The sequence below is a fragment of the Pseudophryne corroboree genome, chromosome 4 (assembly GCF_028390025.1).
Source record: "Pseudophryne corroboree isolate aPseCor3 chromosome 4, aPseCor3.hap2, whole genome shotgun sequence".
In the NCBI taxonomy this organism is placed as follows: Eukaryota; Metazoa; Chordata; class Amphibia; order Anura; family Myobatrachidae; genus Pseudophryne; species Pseudophryne corroboree.
In genome coordinates this window covers 636,824,294-636,852,099 of record NC_086447.1, presented here as the reverse complement: position 1 = coordinate 636,852,099, position 27,806 = coordinate 636,824,294, and the positions used below count along the sequence as shown (strand labels likewise).

Below are 27,806 nucleotides of genomic sequence, written 5' to 3'. Positions count from 1 at the left end.
CAGAAAAGGAGTAACGTCTAAACATTACCACCGTATTTGGAGAAAATATGTTTCTTGGTGTGAATCCAAGAAGGCTTCTACGGAAGAATTTCAGCTAGGACGTTTTCTCCATTTTCTACAAGCAGGTGTGGATGCGGGCCTAAAGTTGGGCTCAATTAAGGTACAGATTTCAGCCTTATCGGTTTTCTTTCAAAAACAATTGGCCTCCCTTCCAGAAGTTGACTTTCGTGAAAGGCGTGTTGCACATCCAACCTCCATTTGTGCCCCCAGTGGCACCATGGGATCTTAATGTGGTGTTGCAGTTCCTTCAATCACATTGGTTTGAACCTTTACAGAAAGTGGGGTTGAAATTCCTCACTTGGAAAGTGGTTATTCTGTTGGCCTTGGCATCCGCAAGGCGGGTGTCTGAGTTAGCGGCCTTGTCTCACAAGAGCCCTTATTTGATCTTCCATGAAGATAGAGCACAGTTGAGGACTCGTCAGCAATTTCTGCCAAAGGTGGTTTCATCTTTCCACATGAACCAATCTGTGGTGGTGCCAGTCGCTACTGACGCCTTAATTGAGTCAAAGTCTCTGGATGTGGTCAGAGCTTTGAAAATTTATGTCGCCAGAACGGCTCAGGTTAGGAAAACGGAAGTTCTGTTTGTCCTGTATGCTTCCAACAAGATTGGGTGTCCTGCTTCCAAGCAGACCATTGCACGCTGGATCTGTACTACGATTCAGCATGCTCATTCCACGGCTGGATTGCCGTTACCGAAATCGGTGAAGGCCCATTCTACTAGAAAGGTGGGCTCGTCCTGGACGGCTGCCCGGGAGGTCTCGGCATTGCAACTTTGCCGAGCGGCTACTTGGTCGGGTTCAAACACTTTTGCAAAGTTTTACAAGTTTGATACCCTGGCCGATGATGACCTCAAGTTTGGTCAATTGGTGCTGCAGAGTCATCGGCACTCTCCCGCCCGTTCTAGAGCTTTGGTATAACCCCATGGTTCTAATGGTGACCCCAGCATCCTTTAGGACGTATGAGAAAATGGTATTTTAATGCCTACCGGTAAATCCTTTTCTCTTAGTCCGTAGAGGACTAAGTGCGTACTGTATCTGCAGTTATTAGTTGTGGTTTACTACATGTTGTGTTACGTTTATAGTATATATATATATATATATATATATATATATATATATATATAGTTTATAGTCTATAGTTTATAGTTTATATACATTTTTCATTGCCTCAATCATGTAACGTGTGGCCCTATTGGAAGTTACATTAGTCTCATCGTCGTCGACACTGGAGTCAGTATCCGTGTCGACATCTGTGTCTGCCATCTGAGGTAGAGGGCGTTTTAGAGCCCCTGATGGCTTTTGAGACGCCTGGGCAGGCACAGGCTGAGAAGCCGGCTGTCCCATAGTAGGTATGTCGTCAAACCTTTTATGCAAGGAGTCGACACTGTCGCGTAATTCCTTCCACAGAACCATCCACTCAGGTGTCGACCCCGCAGGGGGTGACATCACATTTACAGGCATTTGCTCCGCCTCCACATAAGCCTCCTCATCAAACATGTCGACACAGCCGTACCGACACACCGCATACACACAGGGCATGCTCTGACAGAGGACAGGACCCCACAAAGCCCTTTGGGGAGACAGAGAGAGAGTATGCCAGCACACACCAGAGCGCTATATAATACAGGGACTAACTGAATGATATCCCCTTATAGCTGCTATATATATATTCTGCGCCTAAATTTAGTGCCCCCCCTCTCTTTTTTACCCTTCTGTAGCTTGTAGACTGCAGGGGAGAGCCAGGGAGCTTCCTTCCAGCGGAGCTGTGAGGGAAAAATGGCGCCAGTGTGCTGAGGAAGTTAGCCCCGCCCCTTTTTCGGCAGACTTCTCCCGCGTTTTTGATACTCTGGCAGGGGTATTAATTTACACCTATATAGCCTCTGGGACTATATATGGTGTATATTTGCCAGCCAAGGTGTGTAATATTGCCCTCAGGGCGCGCCCCCCCCCCCCCCCCCCCAGCGCCCTGCACCCATCAGTGACCGGAGTGTGAGGTGTACATGAGGAGCAATGGCGCACAGCTGCAGTGCTGTGCGCTACCTTGTTGAAGACCGAAGTCTTCTGCCGCCGATTTTCCGGACCTCTTCATGCTCCTGGCTCTGTAAGGGGGACGGCGGCGCGGCTCCGGGAACGAACATCAAGGTCGGGTCCTGCGGTCGATCCCTCTGGAGCTAATGGTGTCCAGTAGCCTAAGAAGCCCAAACTACCACCTGTTAGTTAGGTTCGCTTCTTCTCCCCTTAGTCCCTCGCTGCAGTGAGTCTGTTGCCAGCAGATCTCACTGTAAAATAAAAAACCTAAAATATACTTTCTTTCTAGGAGCTCAGGAGAGCCCCTAGTGTGCATCCAGCTCAGCCGGGCACAAGATTCTAACTGAAGTCTGGAGGAGGGTCATAGTAGGAGGAGCCAGTAGCGGCAGCACACCAGTAGTCTAAAGCTTTCTTTATAGTTGTGCCCAGTCTCCTGCGGAGCCGCTATTCCCCATGGTCCTTACGGAGTCCCAGCATCCACTACGGACTACGAGAAATAGAATTACCGGTGAGTAAATTCTTATTTTTAATGCCTACCGGTAAATCCTTTTCTCTTAGTCCGTAGAGGACTAAGTGCATACTGTATCTGCAGTTATTAGTTGTGGTTTACCACATGTTGTGTTACGTTTATAGTCAGCCTGTTGCTGAAATTGTTCATGCCGTTGGCTTGTGTTCTGTTGAAAGCCACGTTGTGTGGCATGCATGAGGTGTGAGCTGGTATGAATCTCACCTTAGTTTAACAATAAATCCTTTCCTCGAAATATCCGTCTCCCTGGGCACAGTTCCTATAACTGGAGTCTGGAGGAGGGGCATAGAGGGAGGAGCCAGTTCACACCCTTTGAAAGTCTTAAAGTGCCCATGTCCCCTGCGGATCCCGTCTATACCCCATGGTTCTAATGGTGACCCCAGCATCCTCTACGGACTAAGAGAAAAGGATTTACCGGTAGGTATTAAAATCCCATTTTCTACTAGGCCAGGAAGGTGGTTACTTCAAAACATTACCACCGTATATGGAAAAGATATGTTTCTTGATGTGAGGGTAGGAAATATTCTCCTGTGGAGTTTTGACTGCGTCGTTTCCTACTTTTCCTGCAAGCAGGTGTGGACATGGGCCTACGATTAGGCTCTATCAAAATCCAGATTTCAGCTCTCTCTTGCGGTTATGCCGGAAGTACAGATGTTCCTGAAGGGGGTTCTGCACCTGCAACCACCCTTCGTACCTCCCACGGCTCCGTGGGATCTTAATGTGGTCTTGACCTTTCTCCAGTCGGACTGGTTTGAACCCTTACATAGGATGGACTTGAAATATCTCACTTGGATGACTGTCATGTTGCTGGCATTAGACTTTGCAAGACGCGTGTCAGAATTGGGGGCCTTATTTGAGCCCGTATTTGATATTTCACGAGGATAGGGCTGAGCTCAGAACTCGGCCGCAGTTTTTGCCGAAAGTGATATCGGCTTTTCACATTAATCAGCCAGTAATGGCTGACACATCCATTGCTCCAAAGTCTTTGGACGTGGTGAGGGCTTTGAAACTTTGTGTAAAGAGGACAGCTCGTCACAGAAAATTTGACTCGTTTTTGTCCTTTATGAAGCTACCAAAATTGGTCGTCCTGCTTCTAAACAATCAGTTGCTCGTTGGATCAGGTTGATTATTCAATAAGCCTATTCTTCGGCGGCATTGACGCTGCCGAGTGCTATCCAGGCCCACTCCACTAGGTCAGTGGGTTCTTCCTGGGTGGCTCTCCGGGGTGTCTCAGCCTTGGTCTGGTTCGAACACATTTGTGAAGTTCTCCAGGTTCGACACCTTGGCCTCAGATGACCTTCAGTTTGATCAGGCGGTTTTACAGGGGTCTCAGCACTCTCCCACCCGTTCTGGGAGCTTTGGGACGTCCCCACGGTACTAGAGTACATTCCCCAGTATCCACTAGGACGTTAGAGAAAATACGAATTTAATACCTACTGGTAATTCCTTTTCTCGTAGTCCGTAGTGGATACTGGGCACACGCTTTAGTCCTTTGAATTCCTGCTTTCCAGGTTGTAAGTGTTCTTGGTTGGGTCTGCTGTTGCTGTCCCTGTTCCATGTTTGGTTGGCTCTGCTATCCTTTGTTCTGGTTAGCTCTGCTATCCATTACTATGTTATGTATATATCCTTTTCTCACAGTATGTCCGTCTCCTCGGGCACAGTTTCCTAGACTGAGTGTGCTAGGGGGGGCATAGAGGGGAGGAGCCAGCACACACTAATTAATTCTTAAAGTGCCAGGCTCCAATGGACCCGATCTATACCCCACAGTACTAAAGTACATTCCCCAGTATCCACTACGGACTACGAGAAAAGGAATTACCGGTAGGTATTACATTCCTATATTTTTTTTAAAATATAAATTATATTTTAAAGAGCTCTCTTTTCTGTGTCATCACAGTGTAAACCAGAATACAAAGTTCCTGGCCTGTATGTTATTGACTCCATTGTTCGACAATCCAGACATCAGTTTGGTCAAGAGAAGGATCTATTTGCTCCTCGGTTTAGCAACAACATAATCAACACTTTCCAGAACTTATATCGCTGCGCTTCAGATGACAAGGTACATTATTATCATCATCTTAATTTTTTTTCTTTAATTTTAAAACGCTAACATATTATGCACACAGAGAATCTAGAAGGTGTGGAGACCACCTGTTACCTAAGGTAGTGATTTAACAATTGTATTTGTTGGCAGGGATGTAGAGAGCTTGGGGGGTGTAGCCTAATCATGGGAGGAGTGGCCATGCCCCTTATACAAATTGAGATTAAAAAAAATTATATTTTCATCGCCGATGAGCACTGATTTGGGGGGAGCTTTCGTGCCCCTCAGCCAGGGGCAATCCAGAGTGGGACACGATCGGTGTGATCGCTCCCCTCCCCCCACACAGACGGAAGCGACTGTTGCTTAGCGGCAGCAGTCTCCCTGCACCACCACATCCCAGCCACCAATCAGCAGCGTGTGCTGGTTAGAGAATGAAGCTGCTGCTGACAGAGATAAGGGGGACGGCGGCAGTGGTTGGCAGGAAAATGCTTGTGGCTATCGTAGGGCATTCACACTGTCAGCCTCCCATAATAAAGTGCTCATTGGTGACTGGCATTTTTGTTCAGATACTGGTGGTTTGGTCCAGTTGGAATGAGGAGGACGATGGAAGGTGGAAACATGAACCAGCTCTGGTATAGATCTTAAATCCATTACATTCTTGCAATCATAACTCCCTTCACCATCAATCTTAAGTGAACCCCCTTCCCCTGTTAATATATTTATTTGTTTGAGTTATGTAGATATAAAAAGGTGATGTACCTCTAGTGTTTCAGTTTTAAAGAACTAAATATTTTTATTTTATGTGTTTATGCTGGAAAACAAGCACCTAATATACAGTCTCACTATGGCAGTTGGTATCCCTTTATTATCATGGGCTCTGCCTGTCAGTAACTGGGATAGCACCACTGAAATTAGATTGGGAATCTGAATTAAGTTTGACTTTATCACTCACTTTGTTGTGTGCTGAATGCAATAAAGGATCCTCTATGTTTTAGTCAACCATTTAATATTTTTTTTAATTATAAATTCCAATATGTTACAGAAACTCTGGCATATTTCTGTTGGTTTGGTATTTATACCCAATTACATCCATAAAATACCATAAGAATAATACAAAAAAACAACAATACACATAAAGTATCATAGTTGATTCATAAAAAAACATAGGCAAATACAAATATAAAATATAAAAAAGTAATAGTTTATACCCTTTCTACACTGCCTTGACAAAAAATAGGTTTTTGCTCGTGAGTGTGCATCAACCCGGGGTTTTGCTCAGTGGAAAATGCCCCCAGAAAAAAACGGGTCTAGTTACCTTGGTAATCCAACCTGCGTAGCGAGAAGGGTTGGACACGGGTAAGACCCAGGTTAAGGAGCAGTGTAAATTGGTTACCTGGGTCATGCGACCCATGACCCATTTACAGCATGCTGAGAGCCCATACCACCCAAACCGCAGTGTGCCACAGGCAGTCAGGAGGTTGTGGGACACAGCACACGCTGTCTTCCCGGCTATGCGGACAGCAGCACCATGCCTGGAAACAGTACAGGAGGCAACCCAGCAGCTTTCAGATTTACCTCATGGTAAAAACGGGCTATAATTGGATAGCCATTGATACCATCGGGCTAAAATTACGATATTACGTCTGGTAATAGGATTCCACTTATATCCAATTGTCATATATCAAATTAGTCGGCAGAGTCTTCTCATGCGTCTTAGTCACATTGTGTTATGAATAAGATGCATTTTGGCAAAAAGGAAGCAAAAAAAAAAGGTCCAACTCTAGAAGAGTCTCTCACAACCTGGCTTGACTACAGCAAAGATGTATGAGGACACACCTGTACAAGCTTTTTAAAAATGTATTATTAATATAAAGCAACGTACATACACGCTTCTCTGTTGAGCTTCGATCACTTTCATTTGCTTAGTGTTAGTACCATGATTGCCTGCAACTTTCAGAAGCCTTTTTTTCTCCATGAAATACTGAAGACTCTTTGAAATACTCGTTAAATACATATAGTACATTGGGGCAGATGTATTAACCTGGAGAAGGCATATGGAAGTGATAAACCAGTGATATTTGCAAGGTGATAAAGGCACCAGCCAATCAGCTCCGATATGTAAATTAACAGTTAGGAGTTGATTGGCTGGTGCGTTTATCATCTTGCTTTTATCACTGGTTTATCACTTCCTTATGCCTTCTCCAGGTTAATACATCTGCCCCAGTATGCTGCACGGAACCTTGTGATGGGCTAATGAATGTGAAACAAACATACTGTTGAAGTCGGGAGATCACACAATCGCTTATCCATGCTTTAAATAGCATTGTTTTTCAGAGCTTATTTATACAAATCCTCAGAATGTTTGGCTGACCTTCAGGGCATCCAGTCATGACATTCTCGTAGTGTGCTATTGCTTTGGTAGTATGTAGTATATACATGGCTATTATATGTATAAAACATAGAATATTATATAAGGGTCATAGTCAGATCTGATGCAATGTATTTATGTTGTGCACTTATGGATATACAAGGAGATTGCAGAAAATGTGTGTTCATTATTTGAATACAACACCTACCAATGTAATGTGCACAGCTACATCTTTTGCATGGTAGGTTTACAAAATCGATTTCTATTACGTTTTGGTGAAGTGTGTCCAGGACTGGTAAATATTTAATGTCAAACATTATTCTACATTCTTTGTGATTCATAAGAATTTAATGTTTTCATGCAGAGCAAAATTGTAAGAGTGCTGAATTTGTGGCAAAAGAACAATGTGTTCAAGAGTGAAATTATCCAACCTCTGCTTGATATGGCTGCTGGTATTCCTCCCCCCGTTGTCACACCTGTCTTACCTAGTACTGCAGCAACTGTTAGTAATACACCAGGTAAGTATGTCTATAATTTGGTACTTGATAACAATTTATTGATTGCTGTGAACTTTTTCCAACTTATTTAAGGTTTTTATTTAGGCCGCTTTAAGGGTTTGGAACTCCAGTTTCTGCTTGATTTGCATGCATCAGATAAACGTATGACAGAGAGGTTGTTACAAGCACTCTGATGACATACAGTAGGTGTCTGCTGAGTCTGATACGAACATCATACACAGTTCAGTTTAAATTCTTAGAACCAAAAAAAAACACTTACTTAATAACTGTATTTAATATTGGAATATGTTACTATGCACATCTAAAGTTTTGTACGAAATAATAATTTTAAAATATTCAGTTTTTAATACGTTAAGTAATAATTAAGATTAAGTACAAGCAGTTCAAAATTACACCCTTAAAGCAGATTATAAGGTAAATCTTAATAAATAAATATTGCAGGTAATTTTTGTGAATATCTCACAACAGTAAAAAGTGTGTGTGTGTGTGTGTGTGTGTGTGTGTGTGTGTGTGTGTGTGTGTGTGTGTGTGTGTGGGGAGGGGGGGGGTGCAATATTGCTGCACTGTTCTCTTGCAGGTAATTTTAGGGAGTGCCCCATCCCCTAGTTAAATGTCAAAAGCAGAAACAGCAGTAATGGCCCTGAATACTGTGTTTATCTATAGGTAAATATCGGACTCCCGGCACATACCAAAGCATACACACAACCTGTTACCAGTAGGATATAGAGACTATCAATACCCATTTGGGATATGTCAAATAAAATTTATTTTAGATATATAACAGATTATAAAAAGCAGTAGGGTATATAAAATTAAATACAATAGAATTAAATGCAATAAAAAAAAAATCAAATCAGAAGATCTTGGGACATCTTATAAACAAAATGAAAGTAGTTAATACATAAAACATGTCTCACAGTGCTGTGGGAATGACCCTAAGGATTATTATAAAGCTTATTGATTTAATACTGATCCAATATTTTGGGTGGCCGAATACGGTTCTTTTCTAGGATACTCTGTGGTGCAACCTAACTGGGAGCTGTGCTGGAATGATCAGTCGTTGCGCACGTCTCGCATAGATATGATCGGCAGTTCCTCCATATAACCATAACAAAGTCACAAGTGCAATTTCTTTAAAGTGAGCAGCCTACTGAATAAAAGTGCATGTCTCGCATAGTTATATAGCAAGTGTAGTTCCGTATAGCTGCAACAGAGTCGCAAATTCTTTAAAATTTGCGGTGTCCAGCTCCTAATTTGCCGTACCGGTAAGGAGCGCAGTCCTCTTGCCCCCGTCACATTCAGCTGCTGATTAGCTGGTTTTACTGTGGTGCTTGTGCTGTCTGTTCCTCCTCTCTCTGGTAAAGTAATACTCACCGATTTGACTGGTCTGGTCTGTTTGAGGTTACATCCCGATCATCAGATTGTTTATGTAGCACGTTGTGATGCACAAGGGTATGGAAAAATGCTGGCTGAGGCTCCTATTTTCTAACATGTTTCATCTGTTTCCGGGCTTCATCAGAGATCTGTAAATACCAACAATTTAAATGCAGAGGGGAAAAACTAAATAAATAAAGTATATCTGAACTTGTGTCATCTTTATGGTAAAAATTTTGAAGGGTGATTTTTGGATTTTTTTTTTATGCAGGTTCAAAGTTGCTCTTACTCTGTTGTTGTAAGAAACTTTGGGCGGTATCCTATTAGCGGTGGTACTTTCCCGCTGCCAATAGGATTGCCATGGACTATCCTATTAGCCCCTAAGCCTGCACTTATCTCATAATCCGCGATAACGTACTGCGCGGAGCCGCAAAAGCACATGGGATCGAGGGACTTATCCCACGTGTTCCCACGTGTTCTCACATGATCGAACTTTGGCCGACACAAAACAGCCTCTAATTGGATACCATGATAATGACCATCGGTCAAACATAGCGATATCGGGCCATTTTACCGGGCGAAAGATCATCGTGGCTAATAGGATAACGCACGTTACCTACTATGAGCCTAAACAATAAAGCCTTACTGTGCTGACCTTATTTTATATTGATCTTTTTCCTCAAATCATGTTTTGTGATCTGTTGTCCAAATCTGGAATAGGCCACAAGTTAATCTTTCATTTCTTCATACATAGTCTTTTTTTTTTTTTTTTGTGACGTTTTTGTTAAGCTTTACATGTAAACATGAATTATAGAAGAGATCCAGATTGTTTTAAAGTAAAAACTGTTGTAGTGCTGTTTAAAAGGAATGGTAAGAGCTACCTGAATTTTTTTTTTTTTTTTTAAGTCAATAGACAGATGTGAGAAGTCATATTAAATGTATTTCCATCGGCATTGCTGCCTGAAAACGCTTAAGCTGGGCACACACTTGTCCAATCCTTGGCAGATCAGACTCCAGATCAGACTGTTTATACAATCCTACTGCAGACCTTTTAAAAAAATTATAAATGTGTGGGGCCCCCCCCTCAAAGGCATAACCAGCCCTGGGCTCTTTGAGCCAGCCCTGGTTAAAAAAACACGGGGAATAAATTGTGTCCTCGTATTTAATGATCCAGCACTGATTCTAAAAATACCCGAAGCAAAACAAGTACAGGTCCCCCATATTTTCACAGCTAGCACCGTGCTCCACTAGCAGGAGAGGTAATGCCACAGCAAAGGGGAAAAGCTTGCTGGCCGATGTTCCATGGCCGAAGCATTAACCCCCCTATCTAGACAGCCGAGGCTGGAGATCCCAGGGAAAGTGGAGGTGTCATGTACCCTCACCCCCCACCCCCCACCCCCCCTTTCTTTCCAGGGCACCCAAGGCCAGGACTGAAGTCCGGGGCTATCCACAAGCAAGCCATCTTAATTTTGGGAAGATGTGCCTGCCGCTATTATGCATGCCACCCGCTGCCGAGCTTTGCACAGGTACAGTCTATAGTCCCGCCGCCATACCCTTGCCACCTCCCCCCCATGCCCTCCGCAGATTCCCGCCGCAGTAGCGGCGATGGTGCTAGGGTCCCTCCGGATCCCGCACCGCTGCCACGCTGATAGTGTGCTGGGCTACCAGGACCGAAGAACGATTGCCAGCTCTGGTCTTCGCAGCTTGTTTAAATCAGAAGACCCGACAGATGACCAGGATTGGGTGTGTTGGTCGATCGGCATAGGTTATACACTTGTCCAATGCTGGGCAAACCCCTCGGTTGGGAGTCTGATCTCCTAAAGATTGTACCCAGTGTTTACCCAGTTTTAGGGACAAATGTAGTAAGCCTTGGAGGGACAAATTTACTAAGTCTTACAGAGTGCTAAAGTATTAACCCAATCAGCTTCTGTCATTTTTCAAACACAGCTTGTAATTTGGCAGTTAGGAGATGATTGGCTGGTACTATGGGGAACATTTAACAACGAGCGATATTCTTGTCATCACTCGTTACGTATGAGAAATGGTGCTCCAGCCAATCTGCATCTCCAAAATGGCATGTCTTGTGGGGTGTTCCCAGAAGGCAGTGGTTAGTATCTACCAAAAGTGGTCCAATGAGCGACAACAGATTAACCAACGACCGGGTCATTGGCACTCAAGGCTTATTTGAAAAGTTAATGCTGACTATGATAGAAAGAGTGCTGTGTTTCCACCCCTGAAAACACCTACAATGGGCACATAAGTGTCAAATGGATCATGGAGCAGTGGAAGAAGGTGGGCTAGTCTGATAGTCGTGGGTGTGTGCGTGGTTTATTTGGGGAAGAAATGGTACCAGGATGCACTATGGGAAGAAGGCTGGCATAGGCTTTGTGATGCTATGGCCATTGCTCTGCTGGGAAACCTTGGATGTTACATATTACCTAAACATTGTTGCAGACCAAGTACACCCCTTGGCAACAATATTTAGTTGCCTTTTTCAGCAGGATAATGTGCCTTGCCACACTGCAAAAAATATTTTGAGGAAATGGTTTGAGGAACATGACAAAGAGTTCAAGGTGTTGACTTGGCCCTCAAATTCCCCAGATTGCGCAACTGTGGCATGTCCTGGAAAAGTAAGTCCAAGCACAGGAGGACCCACCTCGCAACTTACAGACTTAAAAGACTTGCTGCCAACGTCTTGGTGCCAGATACCGCAGGACACCAACAGAGTTCTTGTGGAGTCCATGCTTTAACATGTCAGATTTATTTTGGTGGCACGAGAGGGACCTACACAATAAAAGGCAGACAGTGGCTCTTCGGTCTAAACACTCTGAATTTCTCTTTCATCCACTAGGGGACACTGGAGCAGTACTGTAGACATTAGGGGTGTGAAGCTTGCAACCGGAGGTGTGGCACAATCTAGAATTAGCATTGTCTGCACAGCCGGCTCCTCCCCCTTCACATCCCTCCTCCCTTAGTTTTGAAAATTGTGCTGGAGGTACAGCACGTGGAGCACTTAAGCTCCTGACTAAAACTTAAAAGAAACTTTGGAAATATGGGCTGCGTCACCCTAATGAAAAGGGTGACAAAGACCTTTGTATCCTGAGAGACAAAGATCCCTTTTGAAGGGACCTGCATCTCTCAGCAGGAGATCCTCTTCAGAATCTGTGAGTACAGGTTGTTTTAAAAGAAAACATTAGATTTTTATTTTTTATTTTTTTAGATATCATTGGGGCCCAGGTTAGGGTGTCTATTTTTCCCTGTTATATTCCCCTTGTCAGCACCAGTAGTACGCGGGGCTAGAGAGCGCCTCAGGGGGATGGGAGTTTGCCGCCCTCAGACAGCAGGGTAAAGTGTAAGCCGCAGCCAGGGGGACAGCCGCATCAGTCACACGGACGCCCTGACTGGCGCCACTGCGGGACTTCGGTAAGCGGACCCGGAGCGCGCTCAGTGACGAGATACAGCCGCCCTGACTGGCACTGCTATGGGACTTAGGTGAGCGCGCGCGCCGGAGCGGAGACACGTGGCTGAGGTATATAAATAGACATACGAAATGTCTAAAAATATTCAGTGGTGGCCATTTTAGTTGTACTTAATTGGCGCCATTATAAGGGGCAGAGATACGTCCCCCTCGCATAGTTACAAAGGGGATAGTTTTCTCTGACGTCCTAAGTGGATGCTGGGACTCCGTAAGGACCATGGGGAATAGCGGCTCCGCAGGAGACTGGGCACAACTAAAAGAAAGCTTTTGGTCTAACTGGTGTGCACTGGCTCCTCCCTCTATGACCCTCCTCCAGACTTCAGTTAGAATCTTGTGCCCGGCTGAGCTGGATGCACACTAGGGGCTCTCCTGAGCTCCTAGAAAAGAAAGTATATTTTAGGTTTTTTATTTTCAGTGAGATCTGCTGGCAACAGACTCACTGCTACGAGGGACTAAGGGGAGAAGAAGCGAACCTACCTGCTTGCAGCTAGCTTGGGCTTCTTAGGCTACTGGACACCATTAGCTCCAGAGGGATCGAACACAGGGCCCGACCTCGATCGTCCGGTCCCGGAGCCGCGCCGCCGTCCCCCTTACAGAGCCAGAAGCATGAAGATGGTCCTGAAAATCGGCGGCAGAAGACTTCGGTCTTCAACAAGGTAGCGCACAGCACTGCAGCTATGCGCCATTGCTCCTCATGCACACCTCACACTCCGGTCACTGATGGGTGCAGGGCGCTGGGGGGTGGCGCCCTGAGCAGCAATATTAATACCTTGGCTGGCAAATAATCACAATATATAGTCCCAGAGGCTATATATGTGAAAAATACCCCTGCCAGAATCCATAAAAAAGCGGGAGAAAGTCAGCCGAAAAAAGGGCGGGGCTATCTCCCTCAGCACACTGGCGCCATTTTTCCCTCACAGCTCCGCTGGAAGGATCGCTCCCAGGCTCTCCCCTGCAGTTTTCAAGCTACAAAGGGTAAACAAGAGAGGGGGGGCACTAAATGTAGGCGCAGATATATATATTTAAGCAGCTATAAGGGAAAATCACTCAGTTATAGTGTTCATCCCTGTGTTATATAGCGCTCTGGTGTGTGCTGGCATACTCTCTCTCTGTCTCCCCAAAGGGCTTTGTGGGGTCCTGTCCTCTGTCAGAGCATTCCCTGTGTGTGTGCGGTGTGTCGGTACGGCTGTGTCGACATGTTTAATGAGGAGGCTTATGTGGAGGCGGAGCAGATGCCGATAAATTTGATGTCACCCCCTGCGGGGCCGACACCTGAGTGGATGGTTATGTGGAAGGAATTACGTGACAGTGTCGACTCCTTACATAAAAGGTTTGATGACATACCAAATATGGGACAGCCGGCTTCTCAGCCTGTGCCTGCCCAGGCGTCTCAAAAGCCATCAGGGGTTCTAAAACGCCCGCTACCTCAGATGGCAGACACAGATGTCGACACGGATACTGACTCCAGTGTCGACGACGATGAGACTAATGTAACTTCCAATAGGGCCACACGTTACATGATTGAGGCAACGAAGAATGTGTTGCACATTTCTGATGTTACCCCAGGTACCACAAAAAAGGGTATTATGTTTGGAGAGAAAAAACTACCAGTAGTTTTTCCTCCATCTGAGGAATTAAATGAAGTGTGTGAAGAAGCGTGGGCTTCTCCCGATAAGAAACTGGTAATTTCTAAAAGGTTACTAATGACGTACCCTTTCCCGCCAGAGGATAGGTCACGTTGGGAAACATCCCCTAGGGTGGATAAAGCGCTCACACGCTTGTCAAAGAAGGTGGCACTACGGCCGCCCTAAAGGAACCTGCTGATAGAAAGCAGGAGGCTATCCTGAAGTCTGTATATACACACACAGGTATTATACTGAGACCAGCTATTGCTTCAGCATGGATGTGCAGTGCTGCAGCTGCGTGGTCAGATTCCCTGTCGGAAAATATTGATACCCTAGACAGGGACACTATATTGCTAACCGTAGAGCACCGTAGAGCATATTAAAGACGCAGTCTTATACATGAGAGATGCACAGAGGGATATTTGCCGGCTGGCATCTAAAATAAGTGCAATGTCCATTTCTGCCAGGAGAGGGTTATGGATTCGGCAGTGGACAGGTGATGCAGATTCTAAAAGGCACATGGAAGTTTTGCCTTATAAGGGTGAGGAGTTGTTCGGGGATGGTCTCTCGGACCTCGTTTCCACAGCAACGGCTGGGAAGTCTGCATTTTTACCCCATGTTCCCTCACAGCCAAAGAAAGCACCGTATTATCAGGTACAGTCCTTTCGGCCCCATAAAGGCAAGCAGGTTAAAGGCGCGTCCTTTCTGCCCAGAGGCAGAGGTAGAGGGAAAAAGCTGCAGCATACAGCCAGTTCCCAGGAGCAAAAGTCCTCCCCCGCTTCCTCCAAGTCCAACGCATGACGCTGGGGCTCCACAGGCGGAGCCAGGTACGGTGGGGGCCCGTCTCAAAAACTTCAGCAATCCGTGGGCTCGCTCACGGGTGGATCCCTGGATCCTTCAAGTAGTATCTCAGGGGTACAAGCTGGAATTCGAGACGTCTCCCCCCCGCCGTTTCCTCAAATCTGCCTTGCCAACGACTCCCTCAGGCAGGGAGGCAGTGCTAGAGGCAATTCACAAGCTGTATTCCCAGCAGGTGATAGTCAAGGTGCCCCTACTTCAACAAGGACGGGGTTACTATTCCACAATGTTTGTGGTACCGAAACCGGACGGTTCGGTGAGACCCATTTTAAATTTGAAATCCTTGAACACATATATAAAAAAAATTCAACTTCAAGATGGAATCGCTCAGGGCGGTTATTGCAAGCCTGGACGAGGGGGATTACATGGTATCACTGGACATCAAGGATGCTTACCTGCATGTCCCCATTTACCATCCTCACCAGGAGTACCTCAGATTTGTGGTACAGGATTGTCATTACCAATTCCAGACGTTGCCGTTTGGTCTATCCACGGCTCCGAGGGTATTTACCAAGGTAATGGCCGAAATGATGATACTCCTTCGAAAGAAGGGCGTTTTAATTATCCCGTACTTGGACGATCTCCTGATAAAGGCGAGGTCCAGGGAGCAGTTGTTGGTCGGGGTAGCACTATCTCGGGAGGTGCTACAACAGCACGGCTGGATTCTAAATATTCCAAAGTCACAGCTGGTCCCTACGACACGTCTACTGTTCCTGGGGATGGTTCTGGACACAGAACAGAAAAAAGTGTTTCTCCCGGAGGAGAAGGCCAAGGAGCTGTCATCTCTAGTCAGAGGCCTCCTAAAACCGAAACAGGTGTCGGTGCATCACTGCACGCGGATCCTGGGAAAGATGGTAGCTTTCTACGAAGCAATTCCATTCGGCAGGTTCCATGCAAGAACCTTTCAGTGGGACCTGTTGGACAAGTGGTCCGGATCGCATCTTCAGATGCATCGGCTGATAACCCTGTCTCCAAGGACCAGGGTGTCTCTGCTGTGGTGGCTGCAAAGTGCTCATCTTCAAGAGGGCCGCAGATTCGGCATACAGGACTGGGTCCTGGTGACCACGGATGCCAGCCTTCGAGGCTGGGGGGCAGTCACACAGGGAAGAAACTTCCAAGGACTATGGTCAAGTCAGGAGACTTCCCTACACATAAATATTCTGGAACTGAGGGCCATTTTCAATGCCCTAAGTCAGGCAAAACCCCTGCTTCAAAACCAGCCGGTACTGATCCAGTCAGACAACATCACGGCAGTCGCCCATGTAAACCGACAGGGCGGCACAAGAAGCAGGACGGCGATGGCAGAAGCCACAAGGATTCTCCGATGGGCGGAAAATCACGTGTTAGCACTGTCAGCAGTGTTCATTCCGGGAGTGGACAACTGGGAAGCAGACTTCCTCAGCAGGCACGACCTCCACCCGGGAGAGTGGGGACTTCATCCAGAAGTCTTCCAACTGATTGTAAACCGTTGGGAAAGGCCACAGGTGGACATGATGGCATCCCGCCTAAACAAAAAGCTAGAAAGATATTGTGCCAGGTCAAGAGACCCTCAGGCCATAGCTGTGGACGCTCTAGTGACACCGTGGGTGTACCGGTCGGTTTATGTGTTCCCTCCTCTTCCTCTCATACCAAAGGTACTGAGGTTAATAAGGAGAAGAGGAGTAAGAACTATAACTCATTGTTCCGGATTGGCCAAGAAGAGCTTGGTACCCGGAACTTCAAGAAATGATCTCAGAGGACCCATGGCCTCTGCCGCTCAGACAGGACCTGCTGCAGTAGGGGCCCTGTCTGTTCCAAGACTTACCGCGGCTGCGTTTGACGGCATGGCGGTTGAACACCGGATCCTGAAGGAAAAGGGCATTCCGGAGGAAGTCATTCCTTAAAGCTAGGAAAGACGTGACCGCAAACCATTATCACCACATTTGGCGAAAATATGTTGCGTGGTGTGAGGCCAGGAAGGCCCCAACGGTGGAATTTCAGCTGGGCCGTTTTCTGCACTTCCTACAGTCAGGGGTGACTATGGGCCTCAAATTGGGTTCCATTAAGGTCCAGATTTCGGCTCTATCGATTTTCTTCCAGAGAGAACTGGCTTTACTACCTGAAGTTCAGACTTTTGCATATTCAGCCCCCTTTTGTGCCTCCAGTGGCACCTTGGGATCTCAACGTGGTGTTGGATTTCCTAAAGTCACATTGGTTTGAGCCACTTAAAACCGTGGTATTGAAATATCTCACGTGGAAAGTGGCCATGTTGTTGGCCTTGGCTTCGGCCAGGCGTGTATCAGAATTGGCGGCTTTGTCATGTAAAAGCCCTTATCTGATTTTCCATATGGATAGGGCAGAATTGAGGATTCGTCCCCAATTTCTCCCTAAGGTGGTATCAGCCTTTCATCTGAACCAACCTATCGTGGTGCCTGCGGCTACTAAAGACTTGGAGGCTTCCAAGTTGTAGGACGTAGTCAGGGCCCTGAAAATTTATGTTTCCAGGACAGCTGGAGTCAGAAAGACTGACTCGCTATTTATCCTGTATGCGCCCAACAAGTTGGGTGCACCTGCTTCAAAGCAGACTATTGCTCGCTGGATCTGTAGTACGATTCAGCTTGCACATTCTGCGGCTGGACTGCCGCATCCTAAATCAGTGAAAGCCCATTCCACGAGGAAGGTGGGCTCTTCTTGGGCGGCTGCCCGAGGGGTCTCGGCTCTACAACTTTGCCGAGCAGCTACTTGGTCGGGGTCAAACACATTTGCTAAATTCTACAAGTTTGACACCCTGGCTGAGGAGGACCTAGAGTTTGCCCATTCGGTGCTGCAGAGTTATCCGCACTCTCCCGCCCGTTTGGGAGCTTTGGTATAATCCCCACGGTCCTTACGGAGTCCCAGCATCCACTTAGGACGTCAGAGAAAATAAGAATTTACTCACCGGTAATTCTATTTCTCGTAGTCCGTAGTGGATGCTGGGCGCCCATCCCAAGTGCGGATTGTCTGCAATACTTGTATATAGTTATTGTTTAACTAAAGGGTTATTGTGAGCCATCTGTTGAGAGGCTCAGTTGTTGTCATACTGTTAACTGGGTATTGTATCACGAGTTATACGGTGTGATTGGTGTGGCTGGTATGAGTCTTACCCGGGATTCAAAATCCTTCCTTATTGTGTCAGCTCTTCCGGGCACAGTATCCTAACTGAAGTCTGGAGGAGGGTCATAGAGGGAGGAGCCAGTGCACACCAGTTAGACCAAAAGCTTTCTTTTAGTTGTGCCCAGTCTCCTGCGGAGCCGCTATTCCCCATGGTCCTTACGGAGTCCCAGCATCCACTACGGACTACGAGAAATAGAATTACCGGTGAGTAAATTCTTATTTTTTGTTGCACAGCTCCCTCTGCTGGCGTAAATGTATAATAGAATGAGGATCTCCTGAACAGTATTATTTTATCATACGATTTATATTTTCAAAGGAATTCTATACTAAAGATCCTGACGAAAATACTGGGAAGCAAGTGGACAACCCTACCGTCGCGGCTGAATTACAGTTGGGTCTGTGAGGGTTGCAAACCGGCTGGTGTCAAAAAAAAAAAAAAAAAAAAAAAAAAAAAATTATTATCACTTCCTGCATTAAGAAAAACAACAGTTTTTCTCTTACGTCCTAGAGGATGCTGGGGACTCCAAAAGGACCATGGGGTATAGACGGATCCGCAGGAGCTTGGGCACACTAAAAAGACTTAAGACTGGGTGTGAACTGGCTCCTCCCTCTATGCCCCTCCTCCAGACCTCAGTTAGACTTTGTGCCCAGGAGTGACTGAATGCACACTAGGGGAGCTCTACTGAGTTTCTCTAGAAAATACTTTTTGTTAGGTTTTTTATTTTCAGGGAGCCCTGCTGGCTACAGGCTCCCTGCAGCGTGGGAGTGAGGGGAGAGAAGCAGGACCTACTTCTGTGAGTTTCAAGGCTCTGCTTCTCGGCTACTGGACACCATTAGCTCCAGAGGGTTCGATCACTTGGTGCGCCTAGCTGCTTGTTCCCAGAGCCACGCCGTCACCCTCTCACAGAAGACAGAAGTCGGGTGAGTATGAGAAGATCAGAAGACTTCAGGACGGCAGAAGACTTCAGTGATGGAAAGTAAAGCACAGGGGTGACGCTGTGCTCCATGCTCCCACACACATCACCAACGGTATTCACTGGGTGCAGGGCGCTGGGGGGGGGGGGGCGCGCCCTGGGCAGCATGTTACTGAAGTTTCTTAGGGCGGCACAAAGATTGTGGGTGCCTCGGCACCGTGTGCAGACCCCCGCCTACATTTTTAAACACTTTTGAATTTGGCGGGCCGAAGCGCGCCGGGAAGGGGGCGGAGCTTCGTCCAGCAGCTCACCGACGCCATTTTCCCTGCAACACGCGGCTGAGGGATAGAGACGCTGCGGGGACCTCCACGCTTCTCCAAGTAACTGGGGGGGGGGGGTTTCAGAGGGGGGCCGCAGTGTTGTGCTTAATAGTGAGATAAAGCAGCACTGGGTACATATATTGTTTTTTGCGATATATGGGCGCTGAGGTGTGAGCTGGCATACTTCCTCTGTGTCCTCTAACTGAGCTTTATTGTAGACCTGTCACCTAGCAGGGACGTTCTGTGTGTCGGTACTACGTGTCGGCATGTCTGAGGCTGAAGCTTATTCACCGGAGGAGGTTATTGGGGGAGCGGATGCGGGGCTACAGTTGAGACTGTCGACGCAGCCGAAACCTGATTTGTTAGCATTGCTCAGTACGATAAACTCGAATGTAGCTTCCTTATCAAAGAGATTAGATAAGTCTGATGCACAGACCCAGGTGTGGAAAAAGTCCATGGAAGAGGCTTTGTCTCAGGTTCAGACCCCGTCTGGGGCGCAAAAGCGGCCATTTACTCAGGTGGTAGATACTGATACCGACACGGACTCTGATTCCGACGTCGATTTCACTGAGGCAGCGTTACATCCACGTTTAGTTAAGAGTAATTCAGTACATGATTGTGGCTATAAAAGATGTTTTATACATTTCTGATGAACCTGCGGTACAGGAAACTAGGATTTGCTTGTTCAAGGGAAAAAAACCTGAGGTGAAGTTTCCCCCCTCTCATGAAATGAATACTCTTTGTGAAAAGGCTTGGGAGTCGCCGGATAAGAAATGGCAGATTCCCAAGAGAATTTACATGGCATATCCTTTCCCCTCTGATGATAGGGAAAAATGGGAGGCATCTCCAACTGTTGACAAAGCTTTATCTCGTTTGTCTAAGAAAGTGGCGCTTCCGTCTCCTGACACGGCAGCTCTCAAAGATCCGGCGGATCGCAAGCTGGAGACGTCTCTGAAGTCCATCTTCGCTAATTCAGGTGCATTGCTCAGACCCGCTGTGGCGTCGGTATGGGTGAGTAGTGCTATTGCTAAATGGGCTGAGAATTTAGCTAATGATATGGATACTCTGGATAAAGAGAATGTCCTTCTAACTCTTGGTTATATTAAGGACGCTGCAGATTACATAAAGGATGCGGCGAGGGACGTCTGTCTCTTGGGTTCAAGAACCAATGCCATGTCGATATCAGCCAGGAGGGCCCTGTGGATCCATCAATGGAACGCTGATACCGACTCCAAGAGGGCTATGGAAGCGCTACCCTTCAAAGGTACTGTCTTGTTTGGGGACGGCTTGGCTGACCTGGTCTCGACCGCGACTGCGGGTAAGTCCCCTTTTCTTCCTTATGTTCCCACACAACAGAAAAAGGCACCACATCAGCAGATGCAGTCCTTTCATCAGAATAAGTACATGTGTGGAAAAGGCTCGTCCTTCCTCGCTTCAAAAGGTAGAGGAAGGGGAAGGAAACCTTCTGCAGGTTCAGGCGCCCAGGACCAAAAGTCCTCCCTTGCTGCTACCAAGTCCACCGCATGACGCTGGGGCTTCCCTGGGGGAGTCCGAACCGGTGGGGGACCGTCTACGAAGTTTCAGTCAGGTCTGGATTCAATCGGGCCTGGATCCCTGGGTACTAGAGATCGTGTCTCAGGGATACAAACTGGAGTTTCAGGGGATGCCCCCTCACCGGTTCTTCATTTCGGCATTACCAGTAGGTCTTCCGGACAGGGAGGTGGTGCTAGCAGCGATTCAAAAACTGTGTCTACAGAGGGTCATTATTCCCGTTCCCTCGTCTCAGCGGGGGGAGGGGTTCTACTCGAGCCTCTTTGTTGTGCCGAAACCGGACGGTTCGGTCAGACCAATTCTAAATTTAAAATCCCTCAATCCATACTTGAAAGTTTTCAAGTTCAAGATGGAATCCCTTCGAGCTGTGATCTCCAGCCTAGAAGGGGGGGATTTTATGGCGTCAGTCGACATAAAGGATGCCTACTTACATGTCCCGATATATCCTCCGCATCAGGTTTTCCTCAGGTTTGCGATACAGGATTCTCATTACCAATTTCAGACGTTGCCGTTTGGGCTTTCCACGGCTCCGAGGATTTTCACCAAGGTCATGGCGGAAATGATGGTGCTTCTTCGCAAACAAGGAGTTTCAATTATCCCGTACTTGGACGATCTCCTGATAAAGGCGAGGTCCAAGGAACGATTACTGAAAAGTGTGGAGTTGTCTCTATCAGTCCTGCGACAACACGGATGGGTCCTCAATTTGCCGAAATCCCAGTTGATTCCGACCACTCGGCTTACGTTTCTGGGCATGATTCTGGACACGGAGTTACAGAAGGTATTCCTTCCAGAAGAAAAGGCTCTGGAATTGCAGACGATGGTCAGAGAACTTCTGAAGCCGTCGAGTTTGTCGATACATCATTGTACTCGGGTTCTGGGGAAGATGGTTGCGTCGTACGAAGCCATTCCATACGGCAGGTTTCAGTGGGACTTGCTGAGCAAATGGTCCGGGTCTCATCTACACATTCACCGGAAGATAAGTTTATCTCCCAGAGCCAGAATTTCTCTACTGTGGTGGCTACAAGTGAATCACCTCCTGGGGGGACGTCGATTCGGTATCCAGGAGTGGGTACTTCTGACAACAGATGCAAGTCTCCGGGGCTGGGGCGCAGTCACCCAAGGAAGAAATTTCCAGGGAAAATGGTCGCCCCAGGAAGCCTGTCTCCACATAAATGTTCTAGAGTTAAGAGCCATTTACAACGGCCTGCTCCAAGCAAGAAGTCTTCTTCAGGGTCGACCGGTCCTGGTACAGTCAGACAACATCACAGCGGTGGCCCATATAAACCGGCAAGGCGGAACAAGGAGCAGAGCGGCAATGGCGGAGGCCACAAAGATACTTCGCTGGGCGGAACAACACGTCAGCGCACTGTCAGCAGTCTTCCTACCGGGGGTGGACAACTGGGAAGCGGATTTCCTCAGCAGACACGACCTTCATCCGGGAGAGTGGGCTCTGCACCAAGAGGTTTTTGCAGAAGTGACAGGACGCTGGGGAATTCCGTTGATAGACATGATGGCGTCTCAGCTCAACAAGAAGCTCCCGAGGTATTGTTCCAGGACAAGGGACTCACAAGCCACGGTGGTGGACGCCCTGGTGTCTCCGTGGTTCTTCCAGTCGGTGTATGTGTTCTCTCCTCTTCCTCTCATTCCAAAGGTGCTGGTGATCATTCGTCGAGCAAGGGTTCAGGCGATTCTCGTCGTTCCAGACTGGCCAAGAAGGGCCTGGTACCCGGATCTTCAGGACTTGCTGGTGGAAGATCCTTGGCCGCTTCCTCTAAGGGAGGATCTGTTGTTACAGGGTCCATGCGTGTTTCCGGACTTACCGCGGCTGCGTTTGACGGCATGGAGGTTGAGCGCCAGATCTTGGCTCGTAAGGGTATTCCCAGGGAGGTCATTCCAACTCTCATTAAGGCTAGGAAAGAGGTTACGGCGAAACACTATCACCGTATCTGGAGGAAATACGTTTCCTGGTGTGAGGTTAAAAAGGCTCCTGCGGAGGATTTTCACTTGGGTCGGTTTCTCCACTTTTTACAGGCGGGTGTAGATGCAGGCCTGAAATTGGGTTCCATCAAAGTGCAAATTTCGGCTTTGTCTATTTTCTTTCAAAAAGAGTTGGCTACCCTCCCAGAGGTTCAGACTTTTGTGAAGGGTGTAATGCATATCGCTCCACCGTTTGTAGCGCCATGGGACCTTGATGTCGTCTTGCGGTTCCTCATGTCTTCCTGGTTTGAACCTTTGCGGAAGGTTGAAATAAAATTTCTCACTTGGAAGGTGGTTATGCTTTTGGCGCTGGCATCTGCCAGGCGAGTATCGGAATTGGCAGCTTTATCTCATAAGAGTCCGTACTTGATTTTTCATGCGGATAGGGCGGAATTGAGGACTCGTCAACAATTTCTACCAAAGGTGGTTTCGTCATTTCACATTAACCAACCTATTGTGGTTCCGGTAGCTTCGGAAGAAGTGGCGATTCCAAAATCTCTGGATGTTGTAAGAGCGTTAAAAGTTTACGTTTCTAGGACGGCTGTTACTAGGAAAACTGAAGCGTTGTTTGTTTTGTATGCGGCCAACAAGGTTGGTCATCCCGCGTCAAAACAGACTATTGCACGCTGGATTTGTAGTACGATCCAACAGGCTCATTCTTCGGTGGGGTTACCGGTGCCGAAGGCGGTTAAAGCCCATTCTACCAGAAAGGTGGGCTCATCTTGGGCGGCTGCCCGAGGTATTTCGGCACTACAGCTTTGCCGAGCGGCTACTTGGTCGGGTTCGAACACTTTTGCTAAATTCTATAAGTTCGATACCCTGGCCGATGAGGACCTGGCGTGCCATTGAGGGCGTAGGGCTTCCCAGAGAGTGGGACCAGAATCCGAATGGCGCCATTTCCTGCTGCTGCTGAGTACAGTATTATCCTCAGTTGCTTTAGATCTGCTGGGATGCATTAAAATAATTCTGACCCAAATATTGCAGAAAGTCAGTTGTCAGAAATGAAAACGATTTCTCGACAGGTTATAATGTCAAAACCATTGAGCGATGCCTCACCAAAGCACGTAAAAACACATATAGGCAACCAAAGAGAAGGGGTGATCGGATGTCACCCAATTTGATGAAAGCTCATACTTGGTTGCCAGATCCATCAAAGAGCACTGGCCGATTTTGTCCACCGATTCCTCCCTAGTGATGCACAACAAAGATGCACCAATGATGTCATATAGAAGGGGTAGGAATCTAAAACAACTTTCTTAACACTCGCATAAATTGCGAGATCGGGAGGCTATTTTTTGTGTGGGGGATGATTGCTTGCAGCATGCAGAATGGTATTCCGGTCTGTTTCATTCCGGAACAAGGTCGTTTTGGTAGGACTTCTTCAAGGGGATAGTCTAACCCCTTGAAGTCCCACCAAAATTATCAGAGGACGAAACGCATTGGGTATATGCTACACTCTCCCACACGTATCTCAAATAAGCTTTTTAGCTTTTAACCATTGTACGGGTCCATTTTGTATATATTGTTTTAGTGTTCACTCTAGGAGTGAAAAGGGGCAGGGCGCCGAACTCCGGGGGCACATGTGTGCGTCCGAAATGGGGGCGCGGTCACGCAAATTAGGGGGCGTGGCCACGCCTCCGTCATTTTAGGGGGCGGTGCGGCCCACAGACGCTACTATAGAGAGCGTCTGTGGCCGGCGACGTCACTGTTGGGGGCGTGCCCAGCACCTCCGTCGGTGCTGGGCTTCCCCCAGCCCTCTCCCAATGCGCGAATGGATGCCACGCGCATGCGCACTGCATCTATACACGCCGGGAGGGCAGGGAGCGGGCGGCTGTTCTAGCAGGGCGCCGCAAAAGGGGCAGGGCGGGTTTTGCCTGTTAAAAAACGGGCAGGGCGCGGCGCCCTGCTAAAACGGCCTACCTAGAGTGAACACTATTGTTTGGTGTGTGTATATGTTATTAAAATTTTTAAAAACTATATCACAGTATGGGAATTCTTTCCCTTTGCTGGGAGACTATGTTTTGATTTTTAAGGTCCCTAGCTAACCACCTGGAAGGTGTTGAAGTATTCGGAAAGAACTTACTTCATGCGAGGAACACGTCTTGAGGGTATTATTAATTAACTACCTTAGGCTGTGGGCACAGTGTTTTCTTCTTACTCCTGACACCAGGTGTGTTACTCTACTTAATTGTCTGGCTAAACAGCCTTGACAACACTGCTATTTTTCACAAGCACGTCTGTACACATAGTATCGGCAATATTGCACTATTGTTGATTCTTTACCTTCCTTATGGTCTACACACTGGGTGCCTGAGAAAGATGGCGAATGGACCAATAGAAGCAAAGAAACTCACTATATGCTTGAATTTATCTTCGGTCTGGTACGCATGAATTTTATACCTTGTTTGGATATTACTGACACAGAAGGCGCTGAGTCCTACCCCCTTTTTGCATATATATATATATATATATATATATATATATATACCTGCATATCCCAATATGGCCCCTCATCAAGCGTACCTTTGGTTCACTATACTGGCCTTACCCTTTGGTCTCTCCACAGCTCCAAGGTTATTCACGAAAGTTATGGCAGAGATGATGTTACAATTGCACATGATGGTAATCAACATAGTCCCATACCTGGACGACCTACTGATGAAGGTGGTGTCCAGGGTACAGCTGCTGCGCAGCATCAACTTGACTACTCGTCTGCTTATGGCCCACGGATGAATCCTAAATTCCAGAAGTCTCTCACCTGGAACCGTCTCAGAGAATTCAGTTCCTGGGAATGATCCTGGATACGGTATCTCAGAAGGTATACCTTCCGATAGACAAGCCTATGGCCCGCTTGGTGCTAAAACCACGCAAGATCCCGTTTCATTGTTGCATTCACTTGCTGAGCAAGATGATAGCTTCCTACGAGGCAATACAGTATGGCAGGTTCCATGCACAGCTGTTCCAGCTGGATCTGTTCGACAAGTGGTCAGGATCTCACCTACACATGCACCAGAGTATAACACTGTCGGCAAAAACAAGGATCTCCCTGTTATGGTGGCTACAGACTCTGCTAACAATGGATGCCAGCCTCTGAGGTTGGGATGCTGTGACTCAAGGGGCCCAGTTCCAGGAGAAGTGGTCGTGTTAGAAATCTATACTTCCAATCAACATCCTGCAATTTATAATGCTCTTCTACAGGCCTCATATTTCCTCCGACATCAGGCATCCGGGTGCAGTCGGCCAATACTACGGCAGTGGCTGACATTTAACTAAGAAGGAGGAACAAGAAGTAGGGCCGCAATGCGAGAGGTATCATGGATACTCCTCTGAGGGAAGCCAAAGCAAGGGCCATCTTAGCCATATTCATTCCAGGAGTGGACAACTGGGAAGCGGACTTCCTCAGCAGGCACGACCTCCGACCAAGGGAATGGGGCCTTCACCCTCCGGTATTTCAACAGCTGGTTCATTGGTGGGGTTGCCACAGATAGATCTGATAGCTTCTCGTCACAACAGGAAGCTGAGTTGTTACTGTTCCAGAACGAGGAACCCGCAGGCGACAGCGGTAGAGGCCCTGACGACACAGTAGACTTATCAGTTTGTGTATTTGTTCCTCCTGATTCCTTTCTCTCCAAGAGTTCCAAAAAACTCAAAAGGGAAAGACTTCAGGCAATTCTAATTGCCCCAGACTGGTCTCGTCGGGCCTGGTATGCAGACCTCCTGGACATGTTTCTCGAGGAGCCCTGGCTTCTACCGCTCCTCAGGGATCTTCTTCAACAATTGCCGTTCATCTATCCAGTCTTAATACTGTTGGACGGCTTGAAAGCAGAGAGGGAGATTTTAACTTAAAAAAGGTCTCCCATCCAAGGTTATTTCCACTATGGTCCAGGCCCGTAAGGTGATCACATCCAAACATTACCGCTGTATCTGGAAGAAATATGTCTCGTGGTGCAAGGGTAGAAAATATCCTCCTATGGAGTTTCAATTTGTCCGTTTTTCTGCTTTTCCTACAAGCAGGTGTGAATAAGGGCCTACGATTAGGCTCCATCATAGTTCAGATTTCGGCGCTCTCTATCTTCTTCCAGAAACAACTAGCGGTACAACCAGAAGTACAGACCTTCCTAAGTGTTCTTCACATTCAGCCACCCTTTGTTCCTCCCACAGCTCCGTGGGATCTCAGTGTGGCCTTGACCTTTCTCCAGTCGGACTTTTTTGATCCCTTACACAGGGTAGACTTTACCTAACTTGTAAGACTGTCATGTTGCTGGCTTTAGCATCTACAAGACGTGTATCAGACTTTGGGGTCTTATCCTGTAAGAGCCCTTACTTGATATTTCACGAGGGTAGGGCGGAGCTCAGGACTCTTCCACAGTTTTTGCCGAAAGTGGTCACGGCTTTTCACTAAATCAACCTATTGGGGTTCCAGTGTTGTCTGACGCATCAATTGCTCCAAAGTCCCTGGATGAGGGCTTGGAGGATTACGTCAAGAGGACAGTTTGTCACAGGAGGTCTGACTCTCTTTTTGACCTTTATAACGCTGCCAAAATTGGTCGTCTTACTTCTCAGCAGTCCATTGCTCGTTGGCTCAGGTTGACCATTCAACAAGCCACTTATTCGGCAGCTTTATCGTTGCCGAATTCTATCCAGGCCCACTCCACAAGGTCGGTGGGTTCTACCTGAGTGGCTGCAGGGGGCGCCTCGGCCTTACAGTAGTGCCGGGCAGCTACTTAGTCTGGTTCGAACAAGTTCGTAAAATTCTACAGGTTCGACACCTTTGCCAGAGATGACCTTCAGTTGGTCAGGCAGTTTTGCAGGGGTCTCGGCACTCTCCCACCCATTCTGGGAGCTTTGGGACTTCCCCATGGTTACTACATTTCCAAGTATCCACTAGGACGTTAGAGAAAATAGGAATTTAATACCTACCAGTAATTCCTTTTCTCGTAGTTAGTAGTGGATACTGGGCACCCGCTACAGTGCTTCATATTCCTGCTTACATGGAAGTGTTCTTGGTTGGGTCTGTTGTTGCCTACCCTGTTCCAT

The 27,806-nt window shown here is 47.2% G+C and overlaps 1 protein-coding gene across 6 annotated transcripts in view; it reads left to right on the top strand.

The window, feature by feature from the left end:
• SCAF8 (SR-related CTD associated factor 8) overlaps window positions 1–27,806 on the top strand; it is a 766,315-nt gene that overhangs the window by 184,921 nt on the left and 553,588 nt on the right. For all 6 annotated transcript variants that reach the window (XR_010176108.1, XR_010176106.1, XR_010176107.1 and 3 more), the window contains 2 exons: window positions 4,511–4,672; window positions 7,387–7,540. Coding sequence is in view for 3 of the 6 variants with exons in the window: in XM_063917713.1 (XP_063773783.1) it covers window positions 4,511–4,672; window positions 7,387–7,540 (316 nt within the window). In the remaining 3 variants the exon portion in view is untranslated. The remainder of the gene's footprint in view (window positions 1–4,510; window positions 4,673–7,386; window positions 7,541–27,806) is intronic.